This window comes from Panthera tigris, chromosome D1 (assembly GCF_018350195.1).
Source record: "Panthera tigris isolate Pti1 chromosome D1, P.tigris_Pti1_mat1.1, whole genome shotgun sequence".
Taxonomy (NCBI): domain Eukaryota; kingdom Metazoa; phylum Chordata; class Mammalia; order Carnivora; family Felidae; genus Panthera; species Panthera tigris.
The window spans coordinates 43,269,381-43,289,406 of record NC_056669.1 but is presented as its reverse complement, the minus strand read 5'-3'; the positions used below and the strand labels follow the sequence as shown (position 1 = coordinate 43,289,406).

The window sequence follows — 20,026 nt, the reverse complement described above, 5'->3', positions numbered from 1 at the left end:
CCCAATAGTTTAACATGATCTCAGACATTATTCAATAGTAATGACATCTCATGTAAAAAGTAACAAAACAATTTTGGATAGTTAGAATGGTAATCAAGCCAATAGGCAATCTGTAACCATGCATTTGAAATTGGAAAGCATGACTTATTCTAGAAAAGCAACAAAATGTTAAGTCAAAGATAAATCCACTTGAGTAATTCACTCTACCCCCTCTATTCCCATCATTTAAAGAAAAAACCTGAAATGTGTTTAAGAGGTTTGAAGAGTCTTCCAAACTTAATGAGTTCTTCCCACATTTCAGAAGTACAACAGAGACCTGGTTAAAATAAAAAGCTAGTTGGGGTGCCTGGGTGGCTCAGATGGTTGAGCATCTGATGATTTCAGTTCAGGTCATGATTGTAGGGTCATGGGATTGAGCCCTGTATCAGATTGCATGCTGAGTGTGGAGCTTGTTTATGATTCTCTCCCCCTCTGCCCCTCCTCCACGTACATGTTCTCTCTCCTTCTCTCTCCAAAATGTAAATAAATAAATAAATAAATAAATAAATAATAAAAAGCCAGACTTGTCCTGTGCTATGTAGCTGCTTTGATTGCTTCTTGGTCACTCTACTGCTGGGTATCATTGATTAGTCTTAGAAAGATCATCCATGGGGCAGTCTTAAACCTGTTCTTTAGGACTGCCCAGGGCAGAACATATTTCAGGGAAGAAAAAGTAACTATAAAATATATCTGTCAGTTTGGAAAAGCAAACCTCTGGTATTCTACTTGTTACACACCCCTTTGGTATTTCCTACCCTTACTGCTCTTAATACTGAGTTTTAGTCAATTCTTTTAGAACAAATCCAATGATCCTTGATCTTAGGAGTAATGTCCCCAGTTTTCCTTCCATAATTATAATTCCATTGTTTTAAGGCAGCTAAACCTTGTTTTTGAACTAAAGTGCCAGATAGTGGCAGAATTATTTAGGGGTTCTATGCATGAATGCTTGACATTTTTTTCCAAGTTAACAAATATTTAAAATCAACAACGAAGAAGGTCTATTAATTGAAAAGCATATGACTGGAACTAAACTCTGAATAGAATGATCTGTTTTCTCTCTCAATGGCACAGTACATAAAATAGGAAGATAAAATTAAAACTATTAAGTGTTCCTAATAGAAAAGATTGAAATAAATGATGAGATAATCATTTATTCTAATGAGCTACTGACAATAGAAAATAACTTTATAAAGAAACTCAACAACAACAGCCAGTAATAATCTATCATGAAGTTTCTCCTTACCATGATAAATTCAATTATATCTTCAATGTGCTGCCCTTCAGTTTTGGAATTTAAGTGATTACCATTTGTTACTGAAGCTAATTCTTACTTTATTGGGATTCTTACCAGAGAAGAACTTTGCTCTTTCTTCATTTGTCAAACGGGTGAAAAACAGCTGCGATTATATCCCCTAGTTCTGGGCTTATCATGAGAATTACTATTTTCATACTACACAAGCACTTTTCTTTTACACCAGTGTTTTTCTAATAAGAGGCTACCATGATATTTTCTTGAGTGCAATAAAATAAACTTTATCTATTTTTTATTTTAATTTTAGTTAACATACAGTGCAATATTTGTTACAGGAATAGAATTTAGTGATTCATCACTTACATACACCACCCAGTGTTCATCACTAGTACCTTCCTTAGTGCCCATCACCCATCCTCCACCCACCTTCCTCCATCAAACCTCAATTTGTTTTCTATCTTTAAGAGTCTCTTATGGTTTCTCCCTCCCTCCCTCTCTCTCTCCCTTTCTCTCTCTCTTTTTGTCCTTCCCTTCCCCTGTGTTCATCTGTTTTATTTCTTATATTCCACATATGAGTGAAATCACATGGTATTTGTCTTTCTCTGATTGACTTATTTCACTTGGTATAATACATGGATGGAGCTAGACTGTATTAAACTATACTTAAGCCTGATGTTTCACAGTTCCATAGGTCATTACTGCTCAAAGCTCTTTTGATTAATTTCATTGTTTTCCCATTAAATACTATGTTGCATATTTTCTCCATTTTCATTAAGTCTCCAATTCCAAGCTGGCTACCTGTTCTATAGACAAAGAATTTATGCACATTATTATTTTTTTAACTGTATAAGCTCTTTCAACTGTCCTTCCTAAAATATCCCTTTCTTATTACACAATATCTTGTTCTTTACTGATTTTCCAGAAATTAGCCCCCCCTTTCCAATGCTAATTTCCCAAACCTGTGCTTTTAAAACCACTCCTTCGAGTCCTGTACCCATTCCCACCCCTCCCCACTGACTCTTCTCTGTTTTCCAGCCTTAGTCTTTCCTTGATTCTAACCTATCCAACTGGCAAATTATTAAATACTATTTTTTTTATGATGCTCTAAATCTTTCAAACGTTCTCTAGCACCTCTAAGTTATTTTAATATCTTGTTAAGGCATTCAAAATCTTTACCAAGCTGACTCTAAATGGATATTCCATAGTATTCCCCAGAACAAAATCTTTGCTTCTGCTAAGCTGATTGACACACCTTTCTCAAATATGGTTTACTCATTACCTTCTCTGATTTTTGACAATGCTGTGAATTTTACTTAAATGACCTACTTCACTTGTGTGATTTTCAAGGTTTGGCTCAAATACTATCTTCTCTGTAAAGCTCCTATAACCCTAGACTACACTGAATCTACCTTTTGCTGATTCCCTGTAGTTTTCACAAACCAACTCCTAGTTTAGCATTCTATTCGAAAATATTTTTATTTATACTTACATTCATGTTTATACCTACATCCTTTCCCTGAGCAACCAAACTAAACAACTAGCCAATAAGCTAATATATACTGAGCACTCACTTGTCAGTTACTCTGTTGAACCAAGGGAATAGACGAATGAATAATGTTTCTTTTTATTTACTCAGAACTCTTAATACAATGCATCTCTCGGATAACACAAAAGTTTTTATTGAATAAATAACATATCATCCATCAATAGACTTGCTATTAAAAATGACCATTATTCCAAAGATGCTGTGTAATTGCTATGTACACATAGGTAATACCACAGAAAGATCATGTAAGAACTGAAACATAATTTATGTGATCTCAATCGCAGGTGTTGATTATTTTGAGAGTAAAACCAACCATTAATTTTAAAATCATGTTTTCTAAAACATGCATTTCATTGTTCCTTCTATTGCCAGTGCATCTGACAAGTAGGCAGAAACCAATGATTTGCAGAGAAAACAATACATTATTAACAATTATTGATATCCAAGGTATTTGAATTGCAAAAATTCATCCTACAAAAAGAAAATGTGAATGCCAAAACTGAATAAGCAAAGAAAGAAAACAAAACCACAGCCTGAGAACATATACACATCTAAATATGTTGGTAGTTCTATTACTTAAACACATGCAAACTATTATATGACCCATTATTTTCAAAGCATGTATCTTAAAACTCTATATTCTACATACCTGTCCAGTCTCCTACTATTTTGAGGTGGACACCAAATGTTGCTTTGGTTTTAGTAGGACACTAAAAAAAAATAAAATAAAATAGTAGAATCAATTCTGATTAACAGTTATGTATGACCAAACTATGATTTAATTACAACTTTCATTCTCATAGCAAATTCCCCAAGTCAATAGAAAATAGGAAGGAATGAACTGAAAATCCATATAGATCCTCATTAGTGAAAAAAAGAGCAACGTCAACCAGTTAATAAGACAATATATCTTTCTCTAAAAGCTCCTAAGTATTTAGACAAAAAAGGTAAAATATGCATAGTCTAAAACTGTTAGGATATCACATCTAAAGACAAATATTGCCAAATACTTTTTGAATTAAAATATTTCAGAGGACATGGCTTTTAACCACAAAGGAAGAAATGGAGACTGATTGTAACGTCTTTTTCTCCCCAGATATTATTATACACTTTACATCTTAACAAATTTCAGGAATAAAGAAAAGAAATATTTCTCAATGTGACCTAAATTTTCCATGTCCAACAAGGAAACTCCTACAGAGAGAGTTGTATTTCACTCCCTCCCTTAATTCTCAGAAGAAATAAATCTGGAGTGAACTGGCAAGGGTATCTGGGAAGGAGAATGAGCCATGGGTACTGGAAGTAAGAAAAGTACCCATGGCCTCATGTTCAGGAAATACAGAAAACACCCACATGGTACTTTTTGGCTCACAATAAGAAAATGCAGAATCTCCTTTTATTTTTCAGAACCCCAAACACTTATCCATAACCCCAAGATTCAAAAATTGTAACAGTACGTTTTTTCATAATTCACTGGGTGTCACTATCTAACTTGAATTTATGGGAGATAATGATGGGAGGCTAATACTTCTGTATAAAAATTCATACATAAGTGTTTCCTACATAAATATCCATTTGTTTAAGAATGTTACCCCATATCCTGCTAGAGATCTTGTGTAATATATGAAATATACATACCTTTTAAAATCTACAAAATTCTGAATTCTGAAAACACATCTAACCTGAGAGTTATGGATAAGAACTTTATATACATTATTATTTTTAACTGTATGATATATGCTCTTTCAACTGTCCTACCTCCTAAAACATCCCTTTATTACCACACAATACCTGTCCTTTCCTGATTTTTACAGAAATTAGTTCCCCTTTCCAACACTAACTTCTCAAACCTGTGACTACCAAGCTTCCCTTGAATACCACGTACCAAGGGCAGGGCTAAGTGCTTTATTTCCAAAATCTCACAATAACCCTGGTGAGCTGTCCTTTATATCGAAGGAAACTGAATTAACTGAGACTTAAAAATATTAACTTGCCCAGTCATACAACTAGTAAGAAGACAAGACAGAATTTGGACCCATGTCTGTCTGACCACATAGTTCTTAACTATGGCAAGTCTCTCTCTCCACTAAGGTAAGCACGAGAGATCAAATGGAGTAGGAGGGAGAAAAGTATTTGTTGAAGATTACAAGAATAATGTACAACAATAAGAATGAAGAAGAAATATGGGCTGAAATCAAAGCACCAATGTGGTTCGGTGGGCCCTGAGATAGACAAGGGGTTGCAATAGAGTAAATCCAATACCCTCAAATTCACTTTGTCAATCAACTAATGTAGGTCACACTGGGGTGCTAGAAGGACAGGAAATAAGGGAAGATAAACACACCACGGAGATACATAAAGAACTCACAGTCAAAAAAGGTAGCTTGGAAACCAGTGAAAACACTAAAATAAAAAGGTAGGTATTATTCATTTGGTCATAGCAAATCATAAACTAATAAAAAGTATGTGATCAAGTTCAGGATTGGGAAATAATGTGACATGGAATTTCCAAACTACTGCTCTGCAATCAGTGGGGTTTTTTTTTAATTTTTCTTAATGTTTTTATTCATTTTCGAGAGACAGAGAGATACAGAGTGCTAACGGAAGAGGGGCAGAGAGAGAGGGAGACACTGAATCTGCAATCAGTGTTTTTAATGGAATCATTATTGTTAGCACTATAAAAATTAAAAAAGAAACACTTATAAAATATTTATTTATACTATTAAAATTATAATATATACTATTAAAATTATAATTATTAAAATTATTTATACTATAAAATTATAATTAAAATTATAAAATTATAAAATTGTACTATTTATACTATTAAAATTATAATTAAAATTATAAAATTATAAATAAAATTATAAAAATTTATTTATACTATTAAAATTTATAATTATAAATTTATATAGTATAAAATAAAATTTATACTATTAAAATTATAATATTTATTTATACTATTAAAATTATTATAAATTAAAATTATTTTTAATAATTCTGAGATCAGTTCTATAACTAGTAAATCTTAATGATCATACCTTTAGTAAGATGATGTGATCTGTAAAAACTGCCCATAATTTTTGTAATGTTTATTCATTTTTGAGAGAGAGAGAGAGAGAGCATGAGTGGGGGAGGAGCAAAGAGAGCAGAGGACAAAGGATCCAGAGCAGGCTCTGCACTGACAGCAGTGAGCCTGATATGGGGCTCAAACTCACAAACCAGGAGATCATGACCTGAGCTGAAGTCAACCAACTGAGCCACCCAGGCACCGCCATTGTTTTCACTTCCTGCTACTTAAGGCTGGCCAGAGCCTCAATGCAGTAAAAGTTGTAGCTCCCAGAAAGCAAAAACCCAAGCTACCAATCTGTCCACATGTCACTTGATGATTCCCTCATTGTGAACTACATCTTAGGTTAAAAAAAGATCTAAGTCAAGGAGGCATCAGAATAGAGAGCAAAAAAGGTTAGTTTTGGTAAGTCTGAGTGTGCATTTGATTTAATCTCATTCTCTAAAGGAAAACATATAACTTGCCAAATATTCATATCTCTATTCCATTTTTCAGTGTAAACATTGCAAAAGATAATTGCATGTGGTGTTTAACACCCCCTCAGGTCCTGTAGGAGCCTATAATCCTCCCTCATGTGATGCCAGCCAAATGCATCAGTATAGTTTTTAAGGTTGATCTGATTTCAAACAGATAAAACATAGTATGGTTTCTTTCAAAGTCTGGGAAAGATGCCTTTATGTTACTGATACTTTCTCAAACTAGCTAGGTATAAGAATACAGGATTTAACATTGTCTTTGTCCAATTATATCGCCTCACATTTGAAGGAGGCCTGCACAGATTAACACACAGAATGACTTCAGCATGTGTGGTTTGAAACAATGACTGGAGATCTTAGAATCACATTCTAGCAGCTTTGCACAAATAATGTTCAGATTCACTAGTATAGCTAAAAACATAGTGTAGTGATTCTTTAATGTCTCCTCACTATCTTTTTTATTTTTTTATGTTTTTATTCAAATTCCAGTTAGAATAATATTAGCTTCAGGTGTACAATGCACTGATTGAACACTTCCATACAACACCCAGTGCTCATCACAACAGGTGCACTTCTTAATCCCCATCACCTATTTAACCCATCCCACAATGTTTGTTCTCTATAGTTAAGAGTCTATTTCTTGGTTTGTCTCTCTCTTTTTTTTCCCCCTTTGTTTGTTTGTTTTGTTTCTTAAATTCCACATATGTGTGAAGTATGTTATTTGTCTTTTTCTGACTCATTTCATTTAGCATTATACTCTTTAGCTCCATCCATGTCATTGCAAATGGCAAGATTTCATTATTTTTTATGGCTGAGTAATATTCCATTGTGCATATATAACAAACTGGAGAGCAACATGCAAAAGAATGAAACTGGACCACGTTCTTACACCTTAAACGAAAATAAATTCAGAATGGATTAAAGATCTGAATGTAAGACCTGAAAGCATAAAAATTGTAGAGGAGAACACAGAGAGTAACCTCTTTGACAACGGCCATGGCAAGTTCTTCCTAGATAAGCCTCTTCACTATCTTTTTAATAGCGTTTAGAAAACTTCTCAACAGGATGAAATAGTAAAGTACAGATATCCATGGCTCTCTGACTTTCCTAGAAGCTTAATAAGGAAATATACTTATGACAAGTTTTCGGTTTAAAAAGTTACAGGATAATATACATACTTAAGTTCACATTATTAATATAAAAAAAGATATGAATTTTTTTATATATATAGAAATAAGTTGAAGAGAATACATAACATGGCATTAGGAATATTAACTTCTGGGAAGTAAAACTGAAGACAGAAAAGAGAATTCATTTCATACATATCTCCCTTTTAAGATTTATTATTAGCCTTTATAATGTTTATAATTTTAAATATTTTAAAAGTTTAAAATGTAAGCAATAATACATTACTGAGTCTCAACTTAGTCTCATTTAATTTTTTTTAATATTTATTTATTTTTTGAGAGAGAGAGACAGAGTGTGAGCAGGGAGGGGCAGAGAGAGAGGGAGACACAGAATCCGAAGCAGGCCCCAGGCTCTGTGCTGTCAGCATAGAGCCCGATGCAGGGCTCGAACTCATGAACCATGAGATCATGACCTGAGCCAAAGTTGGACGCTTAACTGACTAAGCCACCCAGGCACCCCATCCAGTTATATTAATTCTATATAAGTAATCAAACCTAAGAGGTGGATAGAGTGAATGTGATAAACATCTCCAGGACTATAAATTTCAATAATCTTAAGTCATTTTTTTATATTAAAGCATTTGCTAACCATCAAATATAATGGGATAAAAAGATTTAAACCTAGAAATATTTTGGAAAAATTTCTGAATGTGAAGGGAAATTATGTAAGCTTTCAGAATGCAAAACATAAACAACTTGCTTCCGAAGAAATAAAAAGAATTCAGATTGGTATCACATTTGGCTACTACCACCCATTCCAAGCTTGATGATAAAAGGGGCATGGTCTTCAAAGTTCAGACTTAAATCATCTTTTTTTTTTTTTTAAGTTTCCTTATTTTAAGAGAGAGAGCACACATGTAGGAGTGGGGGAGCAGCAGAGAGAGAGGGAGAGAGAGAATCCAAAGCAGGCTCCGTGCTGTCAGTGCAGAGCCTGATGTGGGGCTCAAACCCACAAGCTGTGAGATTATGACCTGAGCTGAAGTCAGACGCTTAACTGACTGAGCCACCCAGGTGCCCCTCAACTTAGTCTCATTTAAGTTTCCTAGATGAAGACAAAGAGTATGGCTTATGTTGACTATAATATGTACACCAGAATACACAACACGTACTTTAAGGGTAAGAAAATAAAGTGACAGAATTTGTAAGAACAGATCTGGAGGAGTTTCTATTTTGATATCCTTGAGTAAAAATGTTTTGCTTCAAATTATTTGTACATTATGGCATTGAGTTTTAAAAGTACTCAAATGACTAATAATTTTATAACAGCCCCACAAAAATATAAACAGATATTATGTAATCATCTTACATTTAAGAACTAAATGTAAAAATGATGTCACTGCACAATGATTTATTCAACATGGAAAAGAAATTTAAAAGCCACAATGTGTTTGTTTTTAAATCAAGAGCCTTGCAATAAAAAATAAAAATGATTCTAAAGTGGATGTTACTATATTAAGAACTAAATTTTCAATGTAACAAATTTGTTAAACCACAGAAAACGATCACAGAACAGAATGTGTCAGATCTTATTTTTAGTCCCTTCTTCCAAAGCTCTAGTTTCTACCCCTGTTAGACATTCCCACCTGAAATTCACTCTAAATGTAATACATGTAAAAACCCCAGTATCTTCCCATATTGCCCTCTTTTCTGATTCCTTTATGTCCAAACATAGAACCCATGCCCTTATCAGAATAGGGGCTCAAATATCAGAGGAATATCATGTGTATCTCTTCCTGCCAACATTCAATCAATTTTTAAGTCCTTTACAATAATCTTACCAAGGAAAATGTATGATTATAGCAATCTCCTATTGATTAACCTTTTGTGTCCTCCTAAGGAAAAACACCCACATTCTTTCTTTCCTAGAGTCTATAGCCAACCACATCTGCTCCAAATTCTTTCCAACTTTATATTGCAAGTTCCTCTTTGACCACTCTAATCCAGCAAAGACAACATGGATCAGCTAATATATTTCCCTGCCCGTCACTTTCCCACTTACTAGCCTCCATTCCCACTTCTCATATTGAACACTAGCAATTCGTTAAGACCCATCTGAAACGCTACCACTTTCATGAAGAAATCCTAATTTTCCCTGCCATGAAAATTCCTCACTTCCCTGACCCCCGCTAAATTATTTGACTTCTGTGCCCTTTATTATGGTCCATCTCTTTAACTGTATGTAATTTTTTTCTCTGTATGAGTATACATTTGCAATGTCGTGAGATCAAGGCCTATTTCTAAGTCATTACTGTATATCCATAGCATATTATCCATAGTGGGTATACATTCAAATATCAATTCAGTGAAGTATTGGAGAATTAACCTGAGAATGAATAAGGACTTCAATAATGGGCAATTCTTCTATAATTTATTCATACATTCAACAAATGAGTCCAAAGTGTTCCAGAGACTATACTAGGAGCTCACGCAATTTCACAAATAAGGATTGTCTAAAAGTAAGAGAAGAGATAATGAGCCAGGAGCATAGAACTCATTACAATTAATGCAACATGTGACTCCAAACATTTTGACAAATACAACGTCTTAATGTCTCTTTGTTAACTTGAAGAAAAAAATTAGTGTTTACTTGCATACTTGCATGAAAAAATATACTCAATCTTAAAACAGACAGATCCTGGAAAAGTATGTACATGAAATGTTTATGAACTGTGATGGAATGTGTGTATTTATCTCAACTCTTTCATAAAAACAAAACACTAACATGGTGGTTGAGGGATATAAAAACAAACTAAAACAGCAAAGATAAGATGGGGTGTGATAACAACAATGGAGAGGTATCAACAAAATCTGTAATGGAGAAATGTGGATGACATGGTGGCTGGGGAACAGACTGAAAGAAACAGATGAAACTGAAACCCCACTACCTTCATAAGTGGGGTCACCTTGAGAAGTAAACCCACCTTTCGCTCACAGAAGACCTCAGAGCAATAGACCTCAGAGCAAAAGAAGCAGCCCACCTTTTGCTCACAGAAGACCTCAGGTTATGATTAAAAACAAGAGAAAGAGAAACTGTTCTTATCTGTATGTGAAATAATCTGACCCCTACAATCATCTTACCCCTCCACAAACCCGAAGACAATCGGAGGTGGGACAAAAGGGGCTCTAGATGCAGGAATAACCCACACAGTGGAAAGTAGGGCTGATATTTGCTACTTTTATAGCAAAAGCAAATATTTAATGAATATTTATATTTATATTTACTTATATAGCCCAGCAAATATTTAATGAATGCACACTAAATGCCATCTCAAATTTACATTCCAAAACTAAGCTCTACAAATGCTCATCAGGATTTGCTCTCTCCATGGTCTTCCCTATCTCAATGCAGCCCCAGCTGCTCAGACCAAACACTGTGAAGATAACCTTGACTCTTCTATTGCACATTCCATACCCAATCTATCAAGAAATCCTGTTAGATCGGGGTGCCTGGGTGGATCAGTCAGTTAAGCATTCGACTTCGGCCCAGGTCATGATCTCACAGTTTGTGGGTTCAAGCCCTGAGTTGGGCTCTGTGCTAATAACAGCTCAGAAACTGGAGCCTGCTTCAGATTCTATGTCTCCCTTTCTCTCCCTGTCCCTCCCTGACTCGTACTCTGTCTCTGACTCTCAAAAATAAACAAACATAAAAAAAAAAAGAAATCCAGTTAGCTCTAACTTGAAATATACTCAGAAAATGACCACTTCTCACTACTTCCACTGTCACCACCCTCATCCAAACAATCATCATACCTCAACCAGATGTCCACAACAGCCTCTTAACTGGTCTTCCCACTTCTGTTCATTTCCCTTCATCTACTCTTAGCACAGCAGCAAGAGTAATCCTATGAAAAAGTCTCATCATGCTCTTCCACTACTCAGAAGCCTCCAATGGCCCTTCCTCACTCTAAGTCCAGAATCTTTACAATGTCCTATAAACCCTACATAAGCTGACTCCTCGTGACTTCTCTGATATTATCTCCTACCATCCTTCCTTTTTCTTAGTGTGTTATGGCCACACTGACCTCCCCTCTTCCATGCACACACTTGGGCACACACATATATACACTTACAAGTCAACAGGCATTAAGTATAACTCATGGTGAAAACTGGCTGATTTTGAGCAGAGAAATGACATGATCTTATCTGCATTTTAAAATAGTCACTCCGGCTGCTTTAAGATTAAATGGCAGGTGAGCAAGGGCAGGCAGAGGGAGATCAGTTAGCAGGCTATCCAGACGGTAGTAGACTGGACCAGGGGGCCACGGCAGAAATGGTGGACATGTTTTGAAGACAGAACTAAGAACATGAGTGGACAGATTACTAACTACATATAAAAAAAAAAAAAGTAATATCCAGGTTTTCAGCATGGGCAACCCGAACAATGGAGCTGGAATTAACTGAGGTGGGAAAGATTGTGGGTGAAACAGATTTGGGAGGTTGAAGATTATGAGTTCAGTTTTAGACATGTTAAGATATCCTTTAGACATCCAGATGGAAGTTTCTGGAAAATAGCTGGATACATGAGCTTGAATTTTAGAGTTGGGAGGTGGGGCTGGAAATATACATTTGAGGGATGACAGCACACAGATGCATCAGTAAGACTGCATGAGATCACGAGAGAAATGAGTTTAGCTAGAGAAGACAGGGGGTTCAAGGAATGGGCACTGAACTGTTCTGATATTTAGAATTTGTAGGATTGGCAAGAAACAGCAAAAAGACACTGAGTAAAAGTGGCCAGAAAATGAGAAGAAAAACCAGGTGAATTGGATGTCCTGGAAGCAAAATGAAAAAAGTGTTTCAATAAAGCAAGTGATCAGCTGTGCTAAATGCTGCTAAAAGGTCAATTCCATCAAGGACTCAGAAATGACCACTGGACGCAGCAGTAACATGGTCACTGCTGACCTTGAAAATGTTTTTGTAGGGTGCTGTGGGCAAAAAGTTGGTGGATTTAAGAGAAAATGAGTGGAAATGTACCTGGAAGGAGATGTGAGTCAAGAAAGGAGCTTTTATTCACAATTTTCTCTTTTGTACCTAGGTAAAAGGAGGCATCTAAAAATACCAATAGGATAAATCAAATTTAATATTAAACAGCTGGTTTTCTCTGAATACATTGACCTATTTAGGTTCACATTTATCATGCAGGTTCTCATTAGGCACTGAAGGAATATTTTCTTTACCCCTGGAAAAAAAATGAAACTACAGCAGTTAGAAGATGTTTAATTTTCAGGGAATTCAGATGTCCTGTTATGTTTCATGAACATTAGTGACCTTTTTGGGGCAATTTCAACCATGTCTGGTCTATGGTTAAGGTACCTTGTTGCTTTGCTAATCTATCATCTATCCCAGCTGAGTTTCTAAGCTGCCCAAGCAAAAGATTTGTGAAACGCTACAGAAAAACAATTTTTTTTTAAGAATTACACAAATGAAAGCAAGACCCAAGAGCAAAACAGCTGATGCAGACTTCCTGGTTGTATTTAAACCCAAGACATTAAATAAATAATAATAACAAAAAATTTGCCAATCTTTAAGGAATCCATGACCATTCTTGTCTGGTTTTCATTGAAAACTGGAAAGACTATTCCCAAAATGACTGGTTAAGAGATTAAAACTACAAAGCAGAAAAATGATGGCAAGTACAGGCTTGCTATGTAAAAGCACAGACAATAACAAACCAACAGCTAGACTTGCCTCTGACTCATGGAAAAATATGTGAAATCAGGTTATCCCAGCTTAAAAATAATGAATCACACAACTTAGAATACAGATGTCAGGAAAGCACATGTGTACTTCTGATTAAAAATAATAACGGAAGGATATAGAGGTATTCATGCAAACTTCAATTCCATAAAAAAGCAGATTCTGCATTATTTCTTTAGTTGAGAATCCATGAAAAATATTATTGAACATAATTAATGTCTATCTCAGTTAAATATTAACAGATGCTATATTTCATTGTAAGCAGTAGTTTTCATACTTTAAGTTTTGGTATTCATTCATTCATTCATTTTCTAAGTAGGCTCCATGCCCGACATGGAGCTCAATGCAGGGCTTGAACTCACAACCCTAAGATCAAGACCTGAACTGAGTGCCTTATGCCCAACCAACTGAGCCACCCAAGCACCCCAGCCTGGGCTTCTTAAAATCATCTCCGATTCACATATATAAATTAGGTGAAAGCATACTTTAAAAGAATAGATTAAAGAACAGAATAAAGAAAAAACCAGAATAGAATAGATTCATTTGGGTAGAAAATCCAAACTTTGGCAATTATAGAGCATGACAGGAAAACACTGTTAAAGATCCATTACACAGTTGAAGAACAACATGTAAAACTCTACCTGGACTTTAAGCCAATGAAGGCCCAAAGAGGGAGAAGAACCTGAAAACATGAATTCTGGATCTAACTTTGTCATCAATGTTGTTACTTGCTTTGATCACTTAAAGAATCTATGCTTTAGATATCCCCTCTCCCCAACAATAAGCAAACAAATAAATCTGGTGCTTGGACTACAAACTGTTTTTTAATTGATGTATAGTTGACATATGATATATTAGTTTCAGGTGTACAACACTAATTCAACAATTATGTACTTTATAAAATGCTCACCATAGCAAAAGTAGCCACCACCCATCACCATACAAAGTTATTACAATCTTATTGACAATACTCCTTATGCTGTTTTTATTCCTGTGACTTTTATTTTATTTTAAAGTTTATTTATTTATTTTGAGAAAGGGCACAGAGCAAGCACAAGTGGGGGAAGGGCAGAGAAAGACTCCCAAGCAGTCTCCATGCTGCCAACAGACGGCCTGATGTGGGGCTTGAACCCACGAACCATGAGATCATGACCTGAACCAAAGTCGAGTCAGACGCTTAACCAACTGAACGACGCAGGCACCCCTGATTCATTTTATAGTTGGAAGTTTGTGCCTCTTAATCCTCCTTGGACTACAATATTTTTAAGTTCAATGAATTTAGATAAACTAAAATTTTTTATGTGTCTCATATATAATTTCAAGTTTTAAAAAAGTAAGATTTTTTCACAAAATATATATTTCATATACTTTTTAATGTATTTATAAATACATAAGTGAATGTAAATATATAATTTAAATACATACATTTAAATGTCATTTGTAGTGGAAATGGTGGTGCACTGTTCACATCTTCTTCCTCCCCCCACTTCCCAATTTTCAGGTTCAAAACACGAATTCCTCAACCTCCCCCACTGCTGAAAATTCCTCAACCTCCCCACTGTTTCCTGTAGAGCTCATTCCTGAGGCCCCTCCCCAGAAACTGCTAGCCACGGAAGGAAGCTTGCATGCCCATCTCTAAGTGTCTTTTCCTGGAGATATCTCACCTCTAGTGACTGGCCAATTACAGAGCACAAAGATGTAGCTTCCTGACCTCAATACAGGACAACCTGAACTACCATTTATGTGTAGTGGCTGTCAGAGCTGCTGAGGCCTCTGTTGAGCCTTTACCCAGCATTTCAACTCCTGTCTTGTGTTCTCAGGTGCTGTCTTGAGTGCGCTCTCCACAAACTTCCCTCAGGAAAATCTCTACCTCAGTCTGTTTCCCAGGAAACTCAACTTAAAACATTTATCCTACAGGCTAGTAAACCACAGGAGGCAAAATTTCCATTGCTCCAAATGACTGTTTCTAAACCAATCTGGGGCCAGAACTTAGTCACTGCATGCTGCAGAATGAGGCAAACAAAACGAAACAAACAATTCCATTCCATTTAATCGCATCGTGGCTCTCCAGTCATTCTCTGAAATTACAACCATAACAGCTTCTAACTTACTGAGAACTTACTGTATACCAAGTACCAGGCTTAGCACTTGATGATATCTTTGTAATTAAGATTCAGAGTAACTGCATTAGAGAACTTACTAGTATTAGCCACATTTATTTTTTTAATACGAAATTTATTGTCAAATTGGTTTCCATACAACACTCAGCGCTCATCCCAACAGGTACCCTACTCAATACCCATCACCCTCCCTCCCACCCCCCATCAACCCTCAGTTTATTCTCAGTTCTTAAGAGTCTCTTATGGTTTGGCTCCCTCCCTCTCTAACTTTTTTTTTCCCCTTCCCCTCCCCCATGGTCTTCTATTAAGTTTCTCAGGATCCACATAAGAGTGAAAACATATGGTACCTGTCTTTCTCTGTATGGCTTACATCACTTAGCATAACAATCTCCAGTTCCATCCACGTTGCTACGAAAGGCCATATTTCATTCTTTCTCATTGCCACGTAATATTCCATTGTGTCTATAACCACAATTTCTTTATCCATTCATCAGTTGATGGACATTTAGGCTCTTTCCATAATTTGGCTATTGTTGAAAGTGCTGCTATAAACATTGGGGTACAAGTGACCCTATGCATCAGCACTCCTATATCCCTTGGGTAAATTCCTAGCAGTGCTATTGCTGAGTCATAGGGTAGATCTATTTTTAATTTGTTGAGGAACCTCCACACTGTTTTCCAGAGTGACTGTACCAGTTTGCATTCCCACCAAGAGTGCAAGAGGGTTCCCATTTCTTCACATCCTCGCCAGCATCTATAGTCTCCTGATTTGTTCATTTTAGCCACTCTGACTGGCATGAGATGGTATCTGAGTGTGGTTTTGATTTATATTTCCCTGATGAGAAGTGATGTTGAGCATCTTTTCATGTGCCTGTTGGCCATCTGGATGTCTTCTTTAGAGAAGTGTCTATTCATGTTTTCTGCCCATTTCTTCACTAGATTATTTGTTTTTCGGGTGTGGAGTTTGGTGAGTTCTTTATAGATTTTGGATACTAGCCCTTTGTCCTATATGTCATTTGCAAATATCTTTTCCCATTCCATTGGTTGCCTTTTAGTTTTGTTGGTTGTTTCCTTTGCTGTGCAGAAGCTTTTTATCTTCATAAGGTCCCAGTAATTCATTTTTGTTTTTAATTCCCTTGCCTTTGGGGATGTGTCGAGTAAGAATTTGCTACGGCTGAGGTCAGAGAGGTCTTTTCCTGCTTTCTCCTCTAGGGTTTTGATGGTTTCCTGTCTCACATTCAGGTCCTTTATCCATTTTGAGTTTATTTTTGTGAATGGTGTGGAAAAGTGGTCTAGTTTCAACCTTCTGCATGTTGCTGTCCAGTTCTCCCAGCACCATTTGTTAAAGAGACTGTCTTTTTTCCATTGGATGTTCTTTCCTGCTTTGTCAAAGATTAGTTGGCCATACTTTTGTGGATCCAATTCTGGAGTCTCTATTCTACTCCATTGGTCTATGTGTCTGTTTTTGTGACAATACCATGCTGTCTTGATGATTACAGCTTTGTAGTAGAGGCTAAAGTCTGGGATTGTGATGCCTCCCACTTTGGTCTTCTTCTTCAAAATTACTTTGGCTATTCGGGGTCTTTTGTGGTTCCATACAAATTTTAGGATTGTTTGTTCTCGCTTCGAGAAGAATGCTGGTGCAATTTTGATTGGAATTGCATTGAATGTGTAGATAGCTTTGGGTAGTAGTGACATTTTAACAATATTTATTCTTCCAATCCATGAGCATGGAATGTTTTTGAATTTCTTTATATTTTCTTCAGTCTCCTTCATAAGCTTTCAATAGTTTTCAGCACACAGATCTTTTACATCTTTGGTTAGATTTATTCCTAGGTATTTTATGCTTCTTGGTGCAATTGTGAATGGGATCAGTTTCTTTGTCTTCCTGTTGATTCATTATTAGTGTATAAGAATGCAACTGATTTCTTTACATTGATTTTGTATTCTGTGACTGCCGAATTCATGTATCAGTTCTAGCAGACTTCTGGTGGAGTCTATAGGGTTTCCCATGTACAATATCATGTCATCTGCAAAAAGTGAAAGCTTGACTTCATCTTTGCCAGTTTTGATGTCTTTCATTTCCTTTTGTTGTCTGTTTGCTGACTCTAGAACTTCCAACACTATGTTAAACAACAGCAGTGAGAGTGGACATCCCTGTCGTATTCCTGATCTCAGGGAGAAAGTTCTCAGTTTTTCCCCATTGAGGATGATATTAGCTGTGGGCTTTTCATAAATGGCTTTTATGATGTTTAAGTATGTTCCTTCTATCCCGACTTCCTCAAGGGTTTTTATTAAGAAAGGATGCTGAATTTTGTCAAATGCTTTTTCTGCATCAATTGACAGGATCATATGGTTCTTTACTTTTGTTTTATTAATGTGATGTATCACACTGATTGATTTGCAAATGTTGAACCAGCCCTGCATCCCAGGAATGAATCCCACTTGATCATGGTGAATAATTCTTTTTATATGTTGTTGAATTTGACTTGCTAGTATCTTATTGAGAATTTTTGCATCCATATTCATCAGGGATATTGGCCTGTAGTTCTCTTTTTTTGCTGGGTCTCTGTCTGGTTTAGAAATCAAAGTAATGCTGACTTCATAGAATGAGTCTGGAAGTTTTCCTTCCCTTTCAATTTTTTGGAACAGCTTGAGAAGGATAGGTATTATCTCTGCTTTAAATGTCTGGTAGAATTCCCCAGGGAAGCCATCTGGTCCTGGACTCTTATTTGTTGGGAGATTTTTGATAACTGATTCAATTTCTTCGCTAGTTATGGGTCTGTTCAAGTTTTCTATTTCTTCCTGTTTGAGTTTTGGAAGTGTGTGGGTACTTAGGAATTTGTCCATTTCTTCCAGGTTGTTCAGTTTGTTGGCATATAATTTTTCATAGTATTCCCTGATAATTGCTTGCATTTCTGAGGGATTGGTTGTAATAACTCTATTTTCATTCACGATTTTATCTATTTGGGTCATCTCCCTTTTCTTTTTGAGAAGCCTGGCTACCGGTTTATCAATTTTGTTTATTTTTTCAAAAAACAAATTCTTGGTTTCATTGATCTGCTCTACAGGTTTTTTTTAGATTCTATATTGTTTATTTCTGCTCTGATCTTTATTATTTCTCTTCTGCTGGGATTGAGGTGTCTTTGCTGTTATGCTTCTAGTTCCTTTAGGTGTGCTGTTAGATTTTTTATTTGGGATTTTTCTTGTTTCTTGAGACAGGCCTGGATTACAATGTATTTTCCTCTCAGGACTGCCTTCACTGAATCCCAAAGCATTTGGATTGTTGTGTTTTCATTTCCATTTGTTTCCATATATTGTTTAATTTCTTCTCTAACTGCCTGGTTGACCCATTCATTTTTTAGTAGGGTGTTCTTTAACCTCCATGCTTTTGGAGGTTTTCCAGACTTTTTCCTGTGGTTGATTTCAAGTTTCATAGCATTGTGGTCTGAAAGTGTACATGGTATGATCTCAATTCTTTATACTTATGAAGGGCTGTTTTGTGACCCAGTATGTGATTTATCTTGGAGAATGTTTCATGTGCACTCAAGAAGAAAGTATATTCTGTTGCTTTGGTATGCAGAGTTCTAAATACATCTGTCAAGTCCATCTAATCCAATATATCATTCAGGGGCCTTGTTTCTTTACTGATTTGTGTCTAGATGATCTATCCATTGTTGTAAGTGGTATATTAAAGTCCCCTTCAATTACCACATTCTTATCAATAAGGTTGCTTATGTTTGTGATTCATTGTTTTATGTATTTCAGGGCTTCTGTATTCGGTGCATAGACATTTATAATTGTTAGCTCTTCCTGATGGATAGACCCTGTAATTATTATATAATGCCTTTCTTTATCTCTTGTTATAGCCTTTAGTTTAAAGTCTAGTTTGTCTGATATAAGTATGGCTACTCCAGCTTTCTTTTGACTTCCAGTAGCATGATAGATAGTTCTCTATCCCCTCACTTTCCAACTGAAGGCGTCCTCAGGTCTAAAATGAGTCTCTTGTAGACAGCAAATAGATGAGTCTTGCTTTTTTATCCATTCTGATATCCTAGGTCTTTTGGTTGGAACATTTAGTGCATTTACCTTCAGTGTTATTATAGAAAGATATGGGTTTAGAGTCATTGTGATGACTACAAGCAAGATATGGGGTTAGAGTCATTGTGATGACTACAAGCAAGGTTTCATGCTTGTAGTGATGTCTCTGGTACTTTGTGGTCATTGCAACATTTCACTCACAGAATCCCCCTTAGGATCTCTTGTAGGGCTGGTTTAGTGGTGATGAATTCCTTCAGTTTTTGTTTTTTTGGGAAGACCTTTATCTCTCCTTCTATTCTGAATGACAGACTTGCTGGATAAAGGATTCTTGGCTGCATACTTTTTTTCTGTTCATCACACTGAAGATTTCCTGCCATTCCTTTCTGGACTGCCAAGTTTCAGTAGATGAATCCATCACTAGTCTTATCGGTCTCCCTTTGTAAGTTAGAGCCTGTTTATCCCCAGCTGCTTTCAGAATTTTCTCTTTACCGTTGTATTTTGCCAGTTTCACTATGATATGTCGTGCAGAAGATCAATTCAAGTTATGTCTGAAGGAAGTTCTCTATGCCTCTTGGATTTCAATGCCTTTTTCCTTCCC

At 36.0% G+C, this 20,026-nt stretch overlaps 1 protein-coding gene across 1 annotated transcript in view; it reads right to left on the bottom strand.

Moving 5' to 3' along the window:
* The window catches only part of NOX4 (NADPH oxidase 4), a 166,845-nt gene that overhangs the window by 75,002 nt on the left and 71,817 nt on the right, over positions 1 to 20,026 (bottom strand). Inside the window, exon 12 of the mRNA XM_015536135.2 lies at positions 3,487 to 3,547. Within this exon, the coding sequence (XP_015391621.2) occupies positions 3,487 to 3,547 (61 nt within the window). The remainder of the gene's footprint in view (positions 1 to 3,486; positions 3,548 to 20,026) is intronic.